The sequence below is a fragment of the Anser anser genome (genome assembly GCF_964211835.1).
Source record: "Anser anser genome assembly, chromosome: 1".
Lineage (NCBI taxonomy): Eukaryota > Metazoa > Chordata > Aves > Anseriformes > Anatidae > Anser > Anser anser.
Genome location: NC_139720.1, coordinates 151,476,792 through 151,499,919, shown reverse-complemented (window position 1 = coordinate 151,499,919; position 23,128 = coordinate 151,476,792). Strand labels below are relative to the sequence as shown.

At 34.0% G+C, this 23,128-nt stretch overlaps 1 protein-coding gene across 5 annotated transcripts in view; it reads right to left on the bottom strand.

Annotated features, from left to right (window-relative positions):
• NALF1 (NALCN channel auxiliary factor 1) overlaps positions 1-23,128 on the bottom strand; it is a 517,684-nt gene that overhangs the window by 91,701 nt on the left and 402,855 nt on the right. For 2 of the 5 annotated variants that reach the window (XM_083846001.1, XM_083846000.1), the window contains exons 6-7: positions 15,556-15,659; positions 3,932-4,348 (exon numbers count right to left, since the gene is read on the bottom strand). The exons of 1 other annotated variant lie outside the window; for it this stretch is intronic. In XM_083846001.1, the coding sequence (XP_083702127.1) occupies positions 4,302-4,348; positions 15,556-15,659 (151 nt within the window). In that variant the 3' untranslated portion in view covers positions 3,932-4,301. Of the gene's footprint in view, positions 1-598; positions 4,349-15,555; positions 15,660-23,128 lie in introns of those variants that run through there. 2 more of the 5 variants (XM_083845999.1, XM_083845998.1) reach the window with 2 other exon arrangements.

Genomic DNA, 23,128 nt, shown 5'->3' with positions numbered 1-23,128 from the left:
TGAACAACTGTAGCTGAATATGTGTAGTCACCGGGGATGTGATACATTCCCAGTTCATGACTGTATATTTATGATCATATTGCTAACATTACCACTATTTGGAAAAGGGATTTCTATTACTTTTTTAAGCTGATCTGTAAATTTATTGTAATTGTTCAAATGTAAAATATTGCTTGGACAGTAATATAACAGTTCACTTTGTAATCATTCAAAAGGAACTTTCATGAAAATAGTATTTGCCATCATACAGGTAGTGATTAATAGATAAATCTAACCTGGTCATAGAATCATAGAATGACTCAGGTTGTAAGGGACCTTGAAGGTCACCTAGTTCAAACCCCCCTGCCATGGGCAAAGATGCCACCCATTAGATCAGGTTGCCCAGGGCCTTATCCAGTCTGGCCTTGAACACCTCTAGGGACTGGGCACTACTCTGAGCAACCTGTTCTAGTGCCTCACCACCCTCTGAGTGAAGAATTTCCTCCTAATATCTAATCTAAATCTCCCTACTTTCAGTTTAAAACCATTCTTCCTTTTCCTATGATTATCTGCCTGAGCAAAAAGTTGCTCTCCATCTTTTTTATAAGCCCCCTTTAAGTACTGAAAAGCTGCAATGAGGACACCCTGGAGCCTTCTTTAGGCTGAACAATGCCAGTTCTCTCAGCCTTTCTTCATAGGACAGGTGCTCCAGCCCTCTGATCACCTTTGTGGTCCTCCTCTGGACCCACTCTAACAGATCAACATCCTTCTCGTGCTGGGGGCCCCAGACCTGGATGTTGGCCCCCCATGGAGGGCAGGGGAGGGCAGGGGGAGGGGGGGGCGGGGGGGGGGGCGGGGGGAAGGCTCACAAAGGCAGAGGAGAAGGGGACAATCACCTCCTTCGACCTGCAGGCCATTCCTCTTTTGATGCAGCCCAGGATGCAGTTGGCCTTCTGGGCTGCAAGCGCAACTTATTTCTTTTTGTTTGGTTGGTAAAGATATAACCCCTTCTTATTTCCAAATGCAAGAATATCTGATAAAAATGAAGCTTTATGGTTGATGGCTTTTTTCCTGATCAACCAAAGACATCAAGGATATAAACAGAAAGCACATCTCCACACTGTGGTTTATAATTCTTTGTTAAAAAGAGGCAGTTCATATTTGAGCGAGTGAAGGAACTCAATGTTCCTTCAGAGAAGGGCAAAAGCATATTCTTAGATGAACCTTAATACACGTACATCTGAAGCACATTATGCATTTAGCAAGCAGCCTTCATTGCCTCTTCTGGAAATGTTACAATTGTAATTAATGTAAGTCTGAGAGACTATCAAACTTATTTTTTCTCTTTACCTCTCTGTGAAAGACAGGTGGGGATAGAAAGCTTTGTTAGACTGAAATCGGTAATGATCACTCTCAAAGGAAGGAGGACAGGGTAAAACCTGTCAGTTTCAGAGAATTAAAATGATCAGATGATTGCAATCTTCAAGTTCCAAGGTTTATCTGAACCTTTAAGTGAAGTCAGCAAAATTAATGTCATTTCCTCATCTTCTTTTACAAGTTGGCTAAGCGCTTCCCCCCCCTCCCCTGCCTTTTTTTTCTGATATAAAGGTACCTATGGGAAGACGGGTAGCTAGGATGTTCCTCCTGTTTAATTTTTATTATTTTGTTTTGTTTTGTTTATTTTATTTTGTTTTATTTATTTTATTTTATTTTATTTTGATTTTCTATTAACCTTTATGAGACATCTAAAAATTATATAACACATGAGAAGGAAGATTCCATTTTATATGCTTCTCATTTCTTTGACCTGAGGACCATGGTCCTCTATCAAATGTTACCCAAAACAATTATTTTGATCTAGAACAAAGATTATTGGCTTGTGAGTTACTAAAGCAAAAGAACATGTTGATCTCCACATCAAATTAGTCTTCAGTCAAAGTGCGCTACTAAGGTTGCAGTGTCAGATCTCATAAGTTACCTCTTTATTGGGGCACCTCTCCTATGAGGAAAGGCTGAGAGAGCTGGAAACGTTTAGACTGAAGAAGAGAAGGCTGCAGCTTTTCAATACTTAAAGGGGGCTTATAAAAAAGATGGAGGGCAGATAATCATAGGACAAGGAGGAATGGTTTTAAAGTAAAAGCAGGGAGATTTAGATTAGAGGCTAGGAGAAAATTTTTCACTCAGAGAGTGGTGAGGCACTGGAACAGACTGCCCAGAAAAGTAGTGTGTGCCCCATCCCTGGAGGAGTTCAAGTCCAGGTTGGATGAGGCCACGGTGAGCCTGAACAAGTGGGTTACATCCCTGCCCATGGTAGGGGGGTTGGAATTAGGTGACCTTTATGATCCCTTCCAACCCAAGCCATTCTGTGATTCTGTGATTCTATGATACTTAATAGTTACTTAGTAATTTGGACATTTAGAATACAGCAGGTAGAATGAAGAGCTTCCTTGCTTATCAATGTGCATTAACTGATTGCCAAATAACAGAGCAATGACATTTCTCGTATTAAGCAACACCAAAAATACTAGAAGAGTAGTTCCTGGTTCTGTTGGTGTAGGAGAGACATTTACAGAATAAACAGATTAAACCCATTAACACAGTCTAAGGAAGCTGTGGCTACATCTGTGCCCATTAGTTGTCAGTACAGTCCCTGGCATATATTTAGTTTATGTCAACATGAACTCTTTCAGACAATGCCTAGGAATGATTTGGGGAACTGAATGATGAAGGACTGTCCCTAGTATGCTATATTAACAAGTCCACTCTGGGTAGTGATGGTAGTCAGCTACGTGAATGCTACCCAAGCTATGCCATTTGTCCTCAGAAAAAGAAACAGATGTTTGGCCTATGTTATTTACTTGTTTAAGTGCAACTCCAAGACCATAGTGAATGGTTGTAAAAATTTAAGTGAGATAAACAGGTGCATAAATGTGGAAGGCTTTATGCTATTGAAAAAACAAACTTATGATTTAGAGTGATTTAAAATGACCATTCCTATCTGTTTCCAGGCAGAAGTACACCTATCCAAAATGTAGGATATGCAATGGCAGTGAGAAATACCTGGATTAACTCCATGTGTTTATAATATTACTTGTCTCCAAAGGCTAACTTAGACCAGCTTAGATGAGCTTAGTCACTCTGTGTGTGTACCACCTTTCTTCCATGCATTTACTCAGTTCCTGAGACAAATAAGCCTTAAGAATTTATTAATTGCTTTGTATTTGATTTAATTTTTGTGAAAATTGATTTAAATCACACTAATTAGAATGCTTGTTTTCTGTTCACCTTCCTAGTAGCCCTAAGATATTCCTCCCACTACAGAAATCTGGTATGCAAACATCCTTTTCTATGTTATACCAGTAACCAACCTTCATTTTTAAATACCATTGAAAAAATATGAAATAGTTTATTAATAGCTGTGCTAAAGTTTTCATGTTTGTGGTCTCAATACAGGCCATCTACCTCTAATACGTGTCTGAAAAACAGAATACAGAAACTTAACATCTCTGGATTCCTTCCAGTGTGAATGAAGGAGAGAGGCTTCAGAGGATGATTCATATTGTAGATAAACTGAATCAGTCTCTGAGATAGCTGTTGCTTTGTATTCACTGATTTTACAAGGAGTTGGGGTTACTAATTTTCTTTATTTAGACACTACCTAAAATGAGTAAATACTTGATTACTAAGTACCAAACAATTTGATATTTCTACTTTTTGCAAAAATATTCTAGAAATACGAAGTACTTTATATAAGCATTCATCTATATTTATATGAACAGAGATGCACCATTGTCATCTACTGAATATTTTTTCTGTTTCTCTAACCTAAGTATTTATATGCTGTGTCAAATAAATTTTAAAATTCTCTACTGTTCAGCTGTGCTACCTTGATTTTTTGCACTATTGCCAAATAGTTTTTTTTGTTGTTGTTGTTATTCACTTTGTTACTTACACATAACAGTATCTTCCCTTACAAAAACAAACAAAAATCTTCTTCTTCGCCTTCTTCTCCTCCTTTTTCTTCTTCTTCTTTTTCTTCTTCTTCTTCTTCTTCTTCTTCATTAAATGTTACTATTATTTTAAGTATAACTGTTACTAGGGCAAATATAGGGAAATATCCTTTTAATCTGAAATAATGAAGAGTGGTACTTTTGTGTTTGGCTGTGTGCTTTAATAGAGTACTTTCTAAGAGCTTAGTAAGCTCCTAGTTCATAACATAGATGTGGACTTGATATGGGAGGAATGTTTGGTGGAATACCTGTCCACCAATTCAATGGCAGCCCAACACAGATTCACAAAATCTGTAATACCGGCAAGCATTTCTACAACCTCTGCTGCTCAGGTGAGGAGACATTTAGGTGAATCAGCACTGGGGAGGAAACAAAAGAAGAAGAAAAAAAAAAAAAAAAAGACAGACATCAATTATTTGGAGAAGTAATGCAGAACATTTGAGTAAACCTTTTCCAGTACAGATTACTCAATTCTGCTTATACAGAAAAAAAAGAAAAAAAAAAAAAAGTCATAGGCATTTTTCAATTTAAATAAAAAAGCAAGGTATGAGAAATGGAAGAATATTCTAATTTTCCTCTAAGATCTTTCCTTTCAAGCAGGTTTCAATTGCAATTCAAACTACTATATCTAAAATAAAATGAAAAAAGCTCCCAAATTAAATGGGAGTTAAACTCTAGCTTTAACCTAGGTATATTTTTAAATGCCCAGTATATTAGAAATTTTTAGACCAAATATAGCTATTATAGAACAGAAATTAATGTAATCATTTGTTCAGAAGGACAAAGTAGACCATGTCAAGCAAGAGGGAATCCAAAATGAAAATGACTTAAAAAAAAAAAGTTGGTTAATTGTAGAGATAAATGACAATAAGACTAGCAATGGTCAGAAATGAGTAAGAAACGTGCTGCAGCGCTAGCCTACAAAGCACTTACAGAGGAATCAAAATTATTACAGATATTTAAGATATGTTAACATACTAGTACGAAGGATTTATTTTAGCTTTTTAATTTACTTTTAAAAGATAACATAATGTAAAATGGCCAAGAAAAAATATAAAAAAGGGAAATTGGAATAAATTTGCAATAGGTAACTCAATGTGTGTGTATACATAGTTGCTTTTATGCAAACAAGAACATGCATTTTCCAGCAAATAATAAAAACAAACAAACAAAAAAAAACCTTTTCTTGCAATAAAGAACTGAAGAAAATTATTGGTCAAATAAGATAAGTTACTTTCATGTGATTTTTTAAGGTAAGATTAACCCTAACTGACTTCAGAACTGAAAACAATTTTCTTATTCCCATTGTGTGAACAGTCCAGAAAGATTAAAGGATCAGCTATTTAGCCTAATATGGTTTCCATTTTTTGTTTAATTGCATATATTTGGATTTAATTTATGAAAATAGGTTCTAATGTCAATTTTTATAACTCAATCCTTTTTTTACAGTGAGAATATAGGGAAATTTCTGATCTGATTCTTAGTCATCCCTAATTTCACTGAGGTGTGTGTGTATATGAGCCAGGATCACCTATCACTGCTGCTATTAGTGTGTGGATAAAGCTTCTGCGGAGTGAAAATTTTCTTCCTACAATTTATCCATTCATGTTTTCACAATAGTGTTGCCAAATATATGTGCATATTTTGCATAAATATATATGTGCATTTTGTCTATAAGTCTTAAATGGTAGAATTGGTTAAAAATCCACAAATCCACAAATAACAGAATCTGCAATACTCTCTTGTCTTCAACTGTATCAGATACTGATGTGAAGCATAAAGTGAAAGTAGGAATTTTGCTCACTTCTGCAAAGAAATTTGCCACACAGGATCATTTGCTGCCAGTTAATCCATCCCAACAGTTAACAGTTCCACAGGAATACTATTATTAATATTGAATTTGAAACTGTTTAACAGCAAGTAAAAAAGACAAAACCTCATGAATTCTATGAAGAATCACAAAAAATATCTTTCTTTCCTACTGGAAGCTCATGTAATGATCTCATCTTAACACCTTAAACTTGATAAATATATCAAAATTCTTTGAATATACATGAAGCATTCATTTCTTTTTCCAGTCTTGCCTATAGCAAAGTTCAGGCCACTATTACCTACTGCTGAACGGAAAATCCACATATAACGTTGCTCAGTCTTTCCTTCCTCATTCTTTTCTATTCAGTCCAAGCTGTTCATAACTTAATAGAAGATGTAAGCTTATGAAGTAAAAGTTGTTTATTAAGAAAGGGAGCAAGCTATGTATAAGCTTAGTATAAGCTTAAACAGCATTGCCATAATGTCCATTATAAAACCTCTCAAAATGCCATGTCCATATATCCCAAATTACAGGAGATCTAAGAGACATTCATGCTCTATCTAATTCATCTTTGATGCTGCTCAAAAGTTCTCTCAACCTCTAACAGATACTATAAAGGATCAATTACCTCAGAGGAATGAGGAATCATGGAAATTTGTATAAAAGTTACATATGTGGAGTCTTGAACCCTTTATTTCGTAGTCTTTCTGTCTCTGTCATATGCTGCAAGCCCATCAATTTTGTCCTCTTTATTTTGTCTTACTGGAGCACCTCCTCCTCCTCCTCCTTCTCCACTTACCTTGGTGTCTTCAGGGCTGCTTCTCACTCCTTTCTCCCAGCTACTGTTGCACAGGAGGTTTTTTTTTTTCCCCTTTTCTTAAACCTACTCTCCCAAAGGCCCAACCAGAGTCTCTCATGGCTTGGCTCTGGCCAGCAAGGGGTCCTTCTTGGAGCCAGCTAGAGCTGGCTCTGATCTGACATGGGGCAGCTGCTGGGCTCTGCTCACAGAGGCCACCCCTGCAACCCACCCTGCTAACCCCGCTTGCCATGTAAACCAAATACATTGTACTTCATTTGTTGCAGAGGACTGTAAGAAGTTAGAACATGATAAACTCACTTTGTAATGGCAGATATTTTTCAATCTTGAATTGCACAGTGAATCCGCACTTTTTTTTCTCTTTTTTTTTTTCAAATCCCAAGACTACATTTTTCTCTCTGTTAACGTGGAGAGTGACTTGTTTGTTTGTTTGGGTTTTGTTATTCCATGTTAATTGTATTACTGAGTTGTATAATGTGACCTCACCATCCAAGCAATTAAGTAGTGCAATCAGGAGATTGGTGCATCTTTTCTATAGCAAATAAAATAAAACTTTTCTATTTATGCCAATTATACTGGACATATTTTCAATTTCAGACGTTAATGGTGACTTCCTTACATCTTCTACCGTGTTAACAGCTTTGCATAATGACAATCATATTCTGTCCATCTTTTTCTATATGTTACTGTTATTTTAAATAAAGACTTCCAATCCACAGAAGTACAGCAAGGTCATATTCTGGTCCCAAACTACTTTATTTATTATTATTATTATTATTATTATTATTATTATTATTATTATTAATTTTCGGTGAAGTAAGAGTCTTATCTTTGTGGAAACATGGATTTAAGCCAGGTTTTCTAGAACAGGAAAATGTTGTTGGCTTATTTCAGACATTTTAATGGAAAGAAAGGAATACTGGGATATACCTATATTTTGTTCTTTGGCATAAATAAGTATGATGGTTGTGCCAAAGATGCAGGATGAAACAACCTGAACACTCAAACGTGCTAACTTACTTATTTCCACATTACACTGTCATTTAGGTGCATGTAAAACACTGATTGTCATTGAAAAGGACAGCACATATTAGATGTGGCTAGTTCATTCCAGCAACCATATCCCAAGTACTGGCATCCTCAGCAGTCCCTCCTGCCAAATAAGCTGTACAAGTTTCTGGCTAAGACTGTGGCCAAAATGAAGCTCTTTCCTGGGGATCACTATTACAGTCTAACCATGCACCTAGCTGACCTTGCACCTCTGATAATATCTGCATTTAAACTCAGATTTGTTTTTAGAGCACACCCCAGGCTTTTTTTATTTTTATTTTTATTTTTTTGGCTGATTATTTGGCATTAAACTCGATGATATGTTAAGAAACTCACTGACTTTTCTTGCTATTTCTGTTTTCCTAAGGCTACAGGAAGGTCAGGGACAACATTTCCTGTCAACTTTCAGCCCATCCATAGCATTGTGCACCTGACCTCCTCTTTTGCTTATCACACTAGTCAACAATGGCTTGCTGGGGCATGAGTACTACTGCTCCACAACAGCAAGCTGATCAAAATGAGAAAAAAAATATGTATTGAAGCAGATGCTTAGTTTTCCTTCATCTACAAAACATGCCATTGTTTTCATGATTTCATTCTTTTATAGCTTCTCAGAAACTACTACTGTGAAGTGAAAATGAGAAAGATGAGAGAGGCTTGAAGAGTAATTAAAAATTTTTCTTTAAGAAAAACATCTAAGCGCAAGGTGTACAAATAGGATTATATTAGACCAGTGTCAGGAAACAATGGCATAAAACACATGAAGAGAAGAAATGGTAGAGGAGGACATTTTCAGAATTTAGACTACAAAATAAATAAATAAATAAATCTCACATCAGTCATAACAATTAACCCTATCTGCTATTAAACTTCATATAATTTTTACCTTAATAGTTAATGGATGTGCATTGCACTTACAAGTTGATCTAGAATTCAGTCAATTTCAGAACTAAAATCTCCTTTAATAAAAAAAAAACAACTTTGAAATGTATGACTGACGTTTTCATCTGAGGATCCATGGGTCCCCTAGTACATTCCCAATACATATCTAATATACACTGTTAAGATAAGGTTCATTGAAGAATACAACCATAGTAATTTCTTTTAAGATGTGAAGTTTAGATATGTGTTTCATGTTAACTGGTGATAGTACAAAGTGTATATTAAAGTGTTAAAATGTAACAGTATCAGCCTCCTAAGTTTCAAGAGGTCACCACAGCTTCAATGGTACCCAATAAATAGATTTGTACACCATAGACTGCCTGGTGTTCTAGGCATTTTCCTGGGATGTGAAAAACCTGTGTTACTCATAGCTTAAAAGGGAACTAAGAAGTCACTGAGTTCATGTTATTAATTACCTAGAACTATTCTATGCCAAAGTATATCCAAATGGTAATCATAGCCTATCTGAGTTCCGTACATATCCATCTCCGCTACAATGCTGGTATTCATCCCCTGACTAAAGTTTTAATCTGAACATCACCCACATCACTTTATTAGGGACCTTGTGTGTAAAATGGGAGCAGAAGTACACTACCTTGGTTAAATTACACTTTCAGTACACTTTCTTGGTTAAAGAAAAATAATGAATTGCACCTAGTTATCTTTTGTTTCTATAGCCCCAGCTATGTGCACAGCAGACATGTTTAACACATGGACCTGGGAGATTTTGGACATTTGTATCTCCAGCCTTTTCCACTGCCAGCCTGATCATGGTGTTGGCCACCTCGAGTCCTTTCTGAAGAACAGACGTTAAGGTCTGCAGCAGAGAAAGCCTCAGTGTATAACAGACCATTGTTCCTGCTTCAAAGGCTAACTCCTAGATCCTTACTTCTTTACTGGAACAATATTCACAACACAAAGAAATTACCCCTTATCTTCTCTCTGCTACTTTCCTAACAGTTCACTGGCCTAGGTTTTGCTTTCTGTCCAAGCACAAAACCTTTTTACCAAACTTTTTGTTCTTTTTCCCAAGGAATACCAAAATTTATATTGTAGAAGTTACCTTGGAAACAAATTTGAGTCCAGCAATGCATAGCTTACATATTCTTGTCAAGTATCACAACACTGGTATGAAGATGCTATGCAAAAGTTATGTTCTACAGGGTAAACATGGTGTGCGCTGCGGGGGAGGACAAATGGGTTGTATAACACACTGCATTACCTTCCTTGACTGGAACAGAATTTGTGAAAGACTTTAAAAGCTACAAAAAAAAAAAAAAAAAAAAAAAAGAAATTTTGTTTCATAGACAACATTTAAAACAGACACTAGAAGTAATTTTCTTTCTATATCACTGTGTCACTGTGCACAGCATCAGGCTTATTTATTCTATCACTGATCGAATAAAGTCTCATTTCCAATATGTCACTTTGAAGGGAAAGAAAAAGAATGATATAAAATTTCTGAGCTATCTTGTCTTTTCCTTGGGCTACTGGTATACTTCAATTAATGATAAAATGACATATATCCTTGTTTACTGTTTAGTTAATGGTAGCTAAATGTTCAGAAAGAGTAATACTGTTTCTTACGCTAATACTCTACATTTCAGATCTTTGCCACAAATTAGCAGCTGTGTCCTTTATTACTGCATAAATTATTATTTTTTGAATATATAAACAAAAGCAAGGAATACCCTATCTGTTGACAGATACTTTTGCAGATTTAGTCCTATGCTTTACAACTTCTTCCATTCTGGAGATTTTGGATCTCACAGTTGACATACCATAGCTGTCAGTGTAAGCACAATCTATAACGTTATATCATAAGAAAATTCAGCTTAATCACTACAGAAGGGTGATTTAAATTAAATTGTTTTAGGAACAGGAGAAGCTCCCTTAATAAGGTAGTTTTTGGAATGCAGAGATAGCAATTGAACAGGTGGAGAAACTACTTATTTACCTTATTTACTACTTATTATTACTTATATATTACTTATTTACTACTTATTATTCACTTTAGCCTGCTTGGCAAAATTATGTTTGTGTAAACTGTATATTTTAATCCTTGCCTTATACGATAAAGCAGGAATATTTTAGAATGTTCTGCTCTGTAGAATTTCATCTTAGCTGAACAATAGGTAATTTAAAAGTTATTGTTATGAAAAAGTCACATTTACATTATCAGTTTTCTTCTATGGAAAGGCAATAAGTGGATTTTTATATGGGCAAATATGGGCAGAAAAATACATCAAAAGCTGTTAAATATGAAGATATATTTTCCAGCTCTGGAAACCTATAGCTATAAATAGAGTGAGGTCTGGAGATGTATTCTATAGTATTCTGTAAACTTGACCTGTTCTTAGACTCCCTCCCCTGTGAACATCCACAGTTGACTGTTGAAAAAAGGAGGTTGGATTACAAGTACTTATTTTGTCTGAAGCTAGAGCAAGTTCTTCAAGGCCACCGTTTCAGTGAACTCTGACAAAAACTGATCCTAACTTCTCCCCATTAATAGGTCATGTAATCATTGTCACTTTACAGAAAGACAACAATCAAAGTCCTTTAATTGAAGCCAAATACAGATGTTAATTGTCTGTGTAAATATAACCAGAAAGCACTACTATTCTCGTTGACATAAAGAGAATTCTCCTTCAGATAGTACTAATAATACTCTGCCTCTCTAAACTTCAACATTACACATGCTAAGTGAAATGATCTCCTGTAATGTTTCAGTATTATTCAGACAAGCATTAGAAAAAAATATTAAATGAGAGGTTGAGGAAATGTTGCTTTTAAAGAAAATGCTACAAAGTTTTTAGTGTGCATCCAAAAACATTAGTTAGGGTTTCAGATTTATTTTCTTTAAACAGATTAAACTGGCTATCTGAAATTCTTAGTCCTTCTTCCAGGTAATTACACACTTTGGAATATTTGTATCTCCTCCAGAAATAAGAAAGAGCCAGAAGGCAAAGTCATTTGTCATTATGTACTAGCTGGAAACAACTCTATTTCACCACAGCTTTTTGATTAGTAATGCCTGCATTTTGTGTACTTAAATTTAGAAATATATGCATGGCTTACACTTTTTAAGGTTAGAAGCCTGAGTTTGCTCTACTTTTGTGTCTTATTGCTCACAATAATATATTGCTCACAACATATATTCTTTTTCTGCTAGCTGAGAAGCAGCTTTAACGCAAGAAAATTTGACTTAAAGCTCTTTGTTTCTAACCATAAGATTTTTTCAAAGATTGAATGTTTGAGCCCTGGAAGTTCAAAATGGTAAACCAATGTTCACTCCTTTGTCAGGTGAAGCCAACAAATGGTATCATCAATGTAAACGGGAAGGTCTAATTTACACAAAAGAGAAGTGCAAGTCCTACAAAATGCAATATTGTTTTCAAGGATTATTGTATTTAATTTCTGGATTCACTCTAACAAATGCTCATTCGTAATAGTTTTACCTTAAAGAAAAGCAATGGTATCGAGTTTTTTAAAAGAATTTTATTAAAGATCTATCTCTCATAGTTAAGTGACATTTGCAATATGTCTGCTCTCCATCACAGAAACTTGCCATTGAAAAGAATCATACAGCACTAATTTGTTATCTTATCAGCTGGCAACATAAAAAAGTTGTTTCACTTTTTAAAAATATATTTTAAATGTTTTATTTTCTTTGTGTTAAAAGTATTTACAATTATTTAAAAAATATTCACCAACTTTGAGTAAGAGCAATCACAGTTCTCATCCACATTCTTCCAAAAGTAAGCTTATTCTTAAGAAAGCAGGAATTTATTTAGGAAAAAAAATGTTAATTTTACAAACCCAAACAAATACTTTCATTCTTCCCATGTGTCTTCTACAGTGTCCTGTAGATACTGAGGATTTTCCAGGAATATCCTGCGTCTACCAACAGTTGTTGAGAATCAGACAGGCACATGCCTGTCTCATCACTGAGTCTTCATGTGCCTACATTTGCTAGTGGAATCTTAAAACTATTTTTTTCCTCGTCTCACATATGTAAGGCATTATATTATGCCTACATTAAGCTTCTTTTTTTTTTTCACAGAGAGTTTCTAATCTCTTGGAAGAGCTTCTAAACAAGAAGAGCTTCTAATCGCTTGGGAAAAAAAAAAGTCAACCAAAAATATAACTTCATTTTTATCGATTCATTATTTAGTTATGAGAATCTTTTTCTGATTTTTTTTTATTTGTTTGTGCATAGAAATATTTCCATATAATGATTTTGAAATATATCTACTTGAGAATTATGACAAAGCTGAAAGTAAACTTTTCCTCAGACCTATTTGCCATGGAAAAAGTAAGTACTCTGAAAAATTTTCTAGAAAAAGTTTTCTACAACAATAGCTAAAAAGGCTGAATGCCTCCTAAGACAAAGGATAGCTCTTCACTGAATCCACATAAGTGTCCTCTTCATTTCCAGATTTAGACCATGAATTGATCAACAATGATATTTGTATACCTTGAGGAACTCAGCAATCACTTTTCTTAATTCATTTTTCTGGGTTATTTCCCTTTTTATCATTTTTCTGGTTATTTTCCTTACAGAAATGTTCTTACTAATAACTCCTCTTAAATTATGAAGGCACTTATCTGAAATCTCTGTAACTTATTTAGTTGATTCACAACATGGAGCCAAACCAATTAAAGAAAAACACATTTTAAAAGAGAAACAATTACATACAATGAATACTGTTTATGGGAAAACACACACAAACAAAATCAACAACACTTGTTTTGATTATAATTTGTTTATAATAAGTATAAAGTAAGAGCTCCATTTTGCTGTTTAGGACTTGTCCACATTCTGCTCACCCCCCTATGCAGACGATTGCTACTTTTGTTATACACAATGATGAAGAAAATACAAAAGAACAGCAACACTTATTAATCTATGTACTTTACTGGTAATGTTGATGCCCTTTTAAAGAAATAGGACAAAAGAAACAAGACTAAGAAAGAATAAAAACAAACAAAAAAACAAACAAAAAAAAAAACAAGAGATGTATATGAAAGCTCTATGTTTTCTTGTATTTTTGAAATACAGAAACAAACAAGTCTTAAGCATGTTTTAGTCAAAAAATAAAAAATAAAAAAATCTAACTACTGTAAATCCAAAAATAAATCACAAGAAAAAATAGCAAAATGTAACATGGATATAGGTGCAATTGCATCATTCTTTTTATGTCTTTCTGATTTCTTAACTGAAGAAAAATATTTAGAAAACACAAGAAAAAATGACAAAAGTCTTGGAAGAACTTGAAAGAGGCAGATAATGTAGAATGTAAAGAAAGAATAAATGTACAGAGTCTGGAGAAGGATGGGCACCAAGCGTCACTGATGTAAATTATATCAATAAGTAGCAAAAAAAAAAAAAAGTACCTGTGAGTTACATAAAATAGGTGAATCTAACTAATTTCATTTTTGCTGTTTTTTCAATCTAGCCTTCTCTAAAGATATTTATCAACAGAAAAGCAAACAAACACAAGCCAGCAAAAGTAAAATATTTTGACAAAGCTATCTCTTCTATCAATATTGTAATGTTTAATTTATGGAACTGAGTATTTATGCACAACAACCTTGTCCTACAGAGCAGGCAGAAAGTAGAATATAAAATTCTTCTCCTATTAACTTTCATTTGTCTCTTTCTTTAGGGGAAAATAAATAAATAAATAAAAACATAACCCTAAAGAAGTATTTATTGATGCCAAGCAGTACCATGACAAAATTGTGCTAGATTAAATCAATATCAAACAATTTATGTTAGTAAACAAGGCACTTCAGAATTCCCCTTCACAGCTCCTCATGTTCTCCACAGAAAGTTCATCGTGTGGTGAGCATCAAGAAGAAACAGATCTCTAGGACATAAGACTGTCAAACTTTCCTTCAAAATTATTGATAAAATCCCATTGATTTCAGAAGAAATAGGATTCCGCCCTAAAACTTTTTATGATATATAGTTCTAGATGGAATACCTTTATCAAATTAATCAATTAATTAAAATATTTTATTAAAGTATTTTAGTAGTTGCTATGGACAGAATGCAAGAATTCATTTTTGCCAACTTTAGATTTCTGATCAGACAAGTCATATTATACTATTTCCATTCCCTGAATGAATATATAACTATATCCCACATTTTTATGTTTTAAGCTTTAGATATCATGGCTTGTGAAAATCTGTGCCATTAAAACTATCATATAAATAGATAAATAATGCAAAAGGTCAGCAGACACAGACAAAGCATAGGCTGATGACTATTCATGATTGTGAAGTTTGTCATAGTCTATTTGTAGTTTGATTACTTTTGAGCATAGTGTGTTCTATCAAAACAGTAGAATTGTCAACTATTTTCTGTGTATTATAAGTGAATGCTGCTGAATAGAGCATTATAACATATTAAACAGCCAGTTGCCTGTATTTTGTCCCGTAAATCTCAGCGTTTGTACTCCGTTTTTCCTACCTCAGGGGGAAACACTATACCCACAGGATATAAAAACACAGGAATCTACAAGATTAATCTTACAGAAAACGTAAGTCCCATATTATTATTTTTTCTGTGACAAAGTGCTCCTTGCCTTTGGAGCACTTAGGAGTCACAACCTGACTTAGGTGGCTGTTGCTGTGATTATGAGAACAAAATTAATAAGAAAAAAGCCTTGATAGCTGGATTGTGAAAATCCTAAAATCTGGATTGATTTGAACTAACATAGGCCTTTAAAAGAGACATCTAAGTAACATTCCTTAGGTGCAGGGAGAGACAGAAATTGGTTCAGCCTACTTCACATATGAATGGATCTGAAGACAGGATAGATTTGTGACTAAGTGCCCTGAGGAAACATTTATTTACTGTAAGGGTGACAGAGCACTGGAACAGGTTGCCCAGAGAGGTTGTGGAATACCTTTCTTTGGAGATATTCAAAACCCACCTGAATGAGATCCTGCACTATGTGCACTAGGTGACCTTGTTTTGCAGGAGAGTTGGACCAGATGATCTTCAGATGTCTCTTCCAACCTCAACCATTCTGTGATTCTGTGAGATAAACAATCCATAAATCTCACTACACTTGCTATTATAAGGAGTCCATTGACGCTTACGTCACATAGTCCTGCTGGACCAAATCCTGAATTTTTATCCTATTTGTAGTCAATTTTTCCCAAATACACATCCTTTGAAGTTAGTGAGAGGTTGCCCAAGTAAAAAATGTGAGTTAGAAAAGTAATATCTGCAGGGTTTGCATCATTGATATCATCAGCAGAAAATTTCTAAGGTGCAAAACTGTTGAACTGATTTGCTACTACTTAAAATAAAAAATTATTATCTGAAAAATGATATTTATTTGCTTTCACCATTTGACAGTAACAAAAAGCAGCATTGACTAGGTACCTCTAGAAAAGGGAAGAGGTTTTTTTTGCTCACTGTGCTTTTCTTCAAGACTGGCAAATAGAACGTGACACAGTACAATATTAATGTTGTTGTGAACTGAAGATCATTATGGTACCCATTCAAACAGGTTCTTTGGCTTCCAAGAAAAGAGTTCACAGAGCTAAAAATTGAAAGTTGAGTACAGAAGGATTTGGTTTTAGCCTTGAAAGACAGCCAGGGTTTCTCATAGGAGTCCCTTAGAAAAAGAGGATTTTAAGTTTTGCCAAAGTTGTTTGTTTGCCAATGAGAGCAGGAAATTTTCCCTTTTTTTTTTTTTTTTTTTTCTCCACGTGCATGAAAATTTGGTAGGGAAAATCATTCTTGACTCTGTCCTATACTCAGGAATAGTACAAAAATGAAATCAGGTATCTCTCCTTGTAATAAACTTAGGGACTGAAACCAGAATAAAAATGACATAATACAAAATGTTGAGATTATACATTCTGAAAGAATAATTTTCCAGGAAACTCTGCTTTGTTAATTTTTATCCAGCTCTAAATTAATCAGATATTTTTGCCATTTTTTAAATATTTGAAATATATTATCTATTAAAAATATAGAAAAAATAGTTTTCATATTTGAATAAAATATAAAAACTTCTAAATATATCTGTTTTCTTTTAAATGTGGATAAACATCCACATTAGAATTTGTGCAGGATTAGATCCATCAGTAGGTGTAAGCTCAAGACCACAGAAACTGATCAACTTTTCTGCAGGAATACAAAGGTACTTTCATCCAGCTCTACATTATTATTGAGATGGTAAACAGACATGGAAGTGAAAATCAATCATGCAATACTTCCCCTTGCCTACTAGAAGTCTCACCTCTGAGTTATATGATTCTATTACAATACAGCTAATAAATGTTCGGTGTCTTGAAATAAATCTGGACCAATTAACATTTTGGTAAAATCACTAGTCAAGTATTCATGTTCTACTGCAGATCTTTCAGAAGAGGAAATTATACTTCAGAGAAATATAGTGTGCTCTTAAAAAATATACAGCAAAATGTATGTCTATTACCTTATTGAACAAATGTACACCAGTATGATACTCAAAGCTAATTTAATTGCCTAAAAGTAAAAGTGGAATATTTCTCTCTTGATCCGTTCAGTACTGAAAGTCAGAAATACACTTGGCAATGTCCAAAATTAGAATTCTTTGTCATGCAGTTCTGATTTTATAGTTTAACTAAGCAGTGGTTCCAGTTTTGCTATCACTCTTTGTTACTTTCACTATCCATGTGTATGGATTACATTGTTGTATTAAAGTAAAGAGATTTCTGCTAGGTAATGGGATTTTGTGTTTCAATGATATTATAGATAAAAACCAATGTTTTTGTGTTTCCTATGGCTGAGACAAAATAGAAGATAGATTCATATTTTAAAGCACGGAATCTTCACAGTTGTTGAAAAATAGAACAAACCATCTTGATTTTCTTTTCACCTGAATATTTAATAATGTGCTGAGTTATTACAGGACACCACTTCCATTGGACATGTTAATTTCACTGTAACAGTTAAATGGTATAATTTAACTATACATTTAAAAGTCGAAATTATCTGAATCCTTAGTAAAATTTCCCACTGTTGTTTACCCTATATGCAGAATAAAGCAAAACATATTTTCAAGTTGATATTTTTACCTCAGTTAGATTCAGTTTTTGTTACTTTTAAGTTGGAACATCAGTGTGTGTCTAAATAGTTGAAATCCAGACATTGAAGGTATATATTGAATAATTTTTGAGATGTTGGAAGTGAAATATCATGAAGAAATGGGGCAAGCAGAGAATCATTTCCAAGAGTTGAGCATCCTAATTGAGCATCTCCTAATTGGATTACACTTTTCAGGGCAGATATCTAAATAAACAGACAAATGTTCCAGTGCTCATCTTCATTTAAATATATACATACATAATTATGCACAGTTTCAATAAAACAACCAACCAACAAAACAAAAACCCTAATGACTGTTATAGTCACTCTACAACTTCATATCAAGACTCTGTCTTGAAAATCCACTTCAAGATAAGGCAGAAGCCTTAAGTAGAGAAATTTTGAATCTACTTTAAAATACCTTTAATTCATATTAGAAATCTGGTTAGATATAAAGAGACTAATATCCAAAAGTTTGTGAAAGATACAGAATTTTCTCAAAAGATTAGTCCAACCAATTGTTTTAAAATTAATGATGGACTAGTTGTATAGCAAAAGGAAGATCACTTATTACCTCAGTGGGATTTAATACCTAACATAGGCACCTGGTGTCATCTGGCATCATCTAGGAGGTGTCTGAGATATTCTCATAGGTCCTACAGGACACTCATGACTACTGTGATGTCCGGTCTAATTTGGACAAAATGACCCATTTCACAAATGTCTAAAATGACACTACCCACACAAGTAAGTTAGTGGAGTCCCACATATTTCAGTTTTCCATCTGTAAAATGAGACTAGTAGTGTTTCTTATTTGGTGACCTGTCACTCATAGTCACTGACAGAAAACTCTTAGAGGAAGCACATATGAAAAACATTTATCAGTTCTTTCCTGAATATAGAACTTCCAACAATTAATGTAATATGGATTTATACAAGACTAAATATCTTTCTATACTGGCTTATTTGCATCTTCCCACTTCCAACTGTGAGGTTCTGCAAACTAGCACTGAACATCTTGCCATCACATTGATCTGAAAATGTGATATCTGAAAATAAATAGTGACCCCAAACATATAGCATGTTCTATACTAAAACGGAACTTTGTCCTTAAGAATTGTTGAAAACGAACTCTTGTGAAGGCCAAAAACTATCTGGGTAACCAGAACACCACCATATATCTGAAAATAAGACCCCAATTCAATTAGCACATATAAAATAAGTATTGATGCATTTGAAATCTGTTAGAACTTCATCATCCACTCAAAATTATCAATCTATGGGATAATCATAAATACCTGAGGAGGATTCTTTTTTTCTGTCTGAGTGATTCTTCATATTTTCACTTAGGTATAGGGATTATCAGTAACTATAGTAAAAATAACATTTGAGAATGAATTTGCTTTCAGAATAACTGCTGGGTATTTGTACACAAACTGCTGAACTGCATCTTTCAAACTGAATACAAGACTGTTCTGAATTCAGATCCTGTGACAAGGAAAAAATATAGTGCTCAAAACAAGAAAAAAGAATGAAGATTTATGTTAACATAATTCTAAATACACAAAGACTTTTCCAGCAAAAGCTCTCTCTTTTGTGTCATCTGTTCATCATTTTGCCTCTCCACTGAATGAGGTTGCAACTACAATTTTCATTTCAGTGTGTTTTCTGATTCCATAGGAAACGATTAAAGGGCCATACTGTTTATGAAAAGAGACTAGCTACAAATTAGTACTTTGATAATTTAGAAACAAATATGCTTTTTTATAATTGCAAGATCAGAATTACTTATGCTCTTTTGAGCAATAGCATTATGAAATACAGTTTATCAAATATGAAACTTTTGCTAGAAACTCTAATAGAATTCAGTGATAAAACTTGGCAACTAGCTGATAAAATCAAAGTATTTGCAGTCTATCTTTCCAGTAAATTTGGCTAATACTGGGAGGGGAAAAAAAAAAAAGAGTTTTAAGCTGAATTCTGTGCTAGTATTTGCTAGAAGATGACAGGAAAGTTCTAGTGTTGTTTACTTAATCCTGTTTGTATTTTAAAAGACAATGTTTCAAACTACTACAGACAGATTCAGTAAAGTACTGAAAAGTACTTTTAAATTCAGCTATGGAGACAAATCTTTCCTAGAGTAAGTGTAAAGACAATTTAATGTACCCATATCTAAGGTATCTGAAGTAAAGCAAGCTCTCTTAAGCCCCTGTTCTGCAACAGAATCCACTCAAAATGTTCATTTCAGTCATTGCTTCTATCATATTGCTGGTCTCAGAGTACTGTAATTCATAAAATAATACATATCTAGAGCTATATCTATTTTATTGCAAAGACTGCTGTGTCTCATGTCCTACTCACTCAACTTTTTCTAAACTTACTAAATACAAAACAAATTATAAAACAAAACAATAATGATTTCATATATCATTAGTGCCAATTCTAAAACTGAGGAACAAATCACTTAACCATTATGAGCATGAAGTGAAGAAACTCTTTTTCAGATATTTCTGAGGTGTCTGTGAGGCAAGTTCTAAGATAAAGTTATATGTGGAATGGAAGATAGTACATCGTCTCCAAAATAAAAATGACTTTTATTATCTAAGTTTCTTGTTTGAATGCACAGATGGTGTCAACATGCTTCAGTAGCCATCTTTCAGCAGCTGAGAACAGAATGAGATTGCAAAGCAGTGGAATAGACCACATATAGTGGGTAGAGTTCCGCAGTTCTGATGAAAAAAATGAGTTTTACTTAATTAAGATCAGCTAAAAAAAAAAATCAGATTCTTTCTTTTGTTTATTCTAGTTTAGAAAAGTTTTAAAACAAAAGTATTATTCTGACATATCAAAAGGTTTCAATTTTTCCAACTGTTTTTGGGCAAAAATAATTACTCAAGGCCTCAGTTTAAAAATATTTTTTCTGTCCCTGAAACTACTTTCAGCTTTCAGGTTATTCTACTCTAATCATTCATCCTTTCATCATTCCTGTTGAATCCTCCTTCCCTCTCAGCACTGGGATGGTAAAGTTATTTCTAACGAAGCCTGTATAACAGAGAAAGAACAGACGTTGTAGCTGCATATAATGGAACCTGGCATGGCTCTTGAGAATAGAGGAGTTCGATCTCAACAGAGTTTAGAGATATCAATAATTTTTTTCTTTGAAGTTATGTCTTAATGTGACATCCTGTAGCAGCACAGTGCTATGGACGTCTAAAACAAGTCATACAAAACAAGAACTTTGTAAGCTATTCATTTCCAAGATAACATTAACACAACAAAAATGATTAATTGCTATAAGTTGGAAAAAAAAAAAAAGAAAAAAAGAAAAAAAAAAAAGACATCTTGTAAAGAACATTATTATTTTATCCTATTTGCCCTTTTTCATGAAATCACCATGAAGGTTAATGACCATGCTTATTTTCATTTATCTCCTATGCAGTACTGCGTCCAGACTAGTGCAAAAGTGAACAGAAAAGCACATTTTTTGGGAGTACCTATTTGTCACCTCCTCCACCTGCAGGCCTGTGTTTTTGAAGTACATAAAAATGTCCCAGTGCAGTAGCCCTCAGTGACAATTCCTCTTTGATATAACAGCTGGGCAGGAACAGGGGCACAAGACAAAGTTAAAAGGTCCTTTGCATTTTTTCTCTCTTTCAGTATGTAACAACTAAATATTTTTATCTTTTTAGTTTTATGTTAAAAAATATAAATCTATACCATTCTTTTCTATAATGCTGTAGCTTTTTCTGTTTTCATACATTGATGCATGTGTGCAGATGCGTGAACACACACACACACAAAATGCAAACAAAACTACCAAAAATTTCCTATTAATATCTCTCCTATACCACTAAAAAACACTGCAGCCATCACTGGACAGACTACCCTACAAAACTCTCTCCAATACACCTAGTATGATGTGTAAAAAGGCATTTAATCTTGAAAACTCATATTTGCATCCCAAACCCAAATATTCAGTCATAAACTCCCATGCTCACCCAGCAGACTTCCCTTTCAAAAAGTCCATGTCCATGGACTTTATTTGCATGACTCCCTTTGCAGAACTGTATCTATTACCAACACTTCTATATGTCCTGTAAATAAGATTATGCTGAAAAGCTCACACAAATAATAAAATCACAAAACTTCTGCTCAAGGTAAGGAAAACACATAAATATTACTTTCACGCCCTACTTTTGTAGCTGACCTTAAGACGATTGTGCATGTAGGACTTTCAGAGAGCCCACTGTGAAGACTGACTATTGACTCACGATACTAAATTAAGCTAGGATGTAAAAGACCTCTAAGTAGAAATTGTTCATGGTCCTCAGTTCTTCTTAACTGAAAGGCCCTAAAAAGTCATCTCCAGTCACAAAAAAAAAAAAAAATAAATAAAAAATAGCAGTGTTTGAAAACTGTATAAACAAAGGAGAAATACATTTATTTTTTTTCAGAAACAAAATCAAAAGAAACAGAACATGGGAAAAAAAAACAACACACAGACAACAAACAAACCCTTACTTCTCTCTCCCCTTACCATCTACTACTCTTTTCCTTCACCAGCTGTGGCAGATTGCATTCTTCAAAGCAATAGAATAATAAAAAAGGCCTTTTTTGTGGCTGAAGCATACTTTGTCTAGAATACGAATGTTGATGCTGTCATTCATGGTAGCATCACACCAGTGACAAAAGTAAAGGATGAATGAGAATGTCTCCAGAAATTTTGCAACTGAAATATATTAAAAATACTCCTCATGGATTTTTTTTTTTCTGTTGTGGAGGTGGATTAAAAAAGCTCAGCACTGTAACAATGAACTGAAGAAGAAATACACTGATGAGATACAGATGGATTTAAAACAACATCAGAAGAATTAAGAATACACAGGCCCTTCATAGGGACAAAGTTATTTCCTTTCACAGACCTGAGGCCACAGTACTTTTACCACATGCAGTCATCAAAACTTTTCTCCAAAAGCTTTCTGAACTAAATTCCTCTTTTGCCTTTATATTGTACCACCAAGTGTCTTCTCAGAGACACTGATCTTTTTCAAAAGTATAACAAATGATATTTCTCCTTAATTTTTATGTTGGTAAGAAGAAGTCATTTCTTCTTTTAATTGAGAAGAAATAAAGTTTGTGTGCATATAAGGAAACTGAAATACATAGCTGTAGAGGAAAAAAGTTGCTGTTATTTTAGAAAAGAAGAGGAAATGGTTTAAATTACAATATAAGAGATTTTGGTCAGGTAGAAAATGGAAAACATTATACCTTCGCAATGTCAGGGAAGTTGTAGATATTCTTTCACAGGAAGTGTTAGAAAAAAAGTAGACACGTATATGTAGAGATGTCAGATGTAATTAATTCTAGCCATTTAATCTCTCAAATGACCTTTTTTTCCCTATGAATTATTGAAAACACAA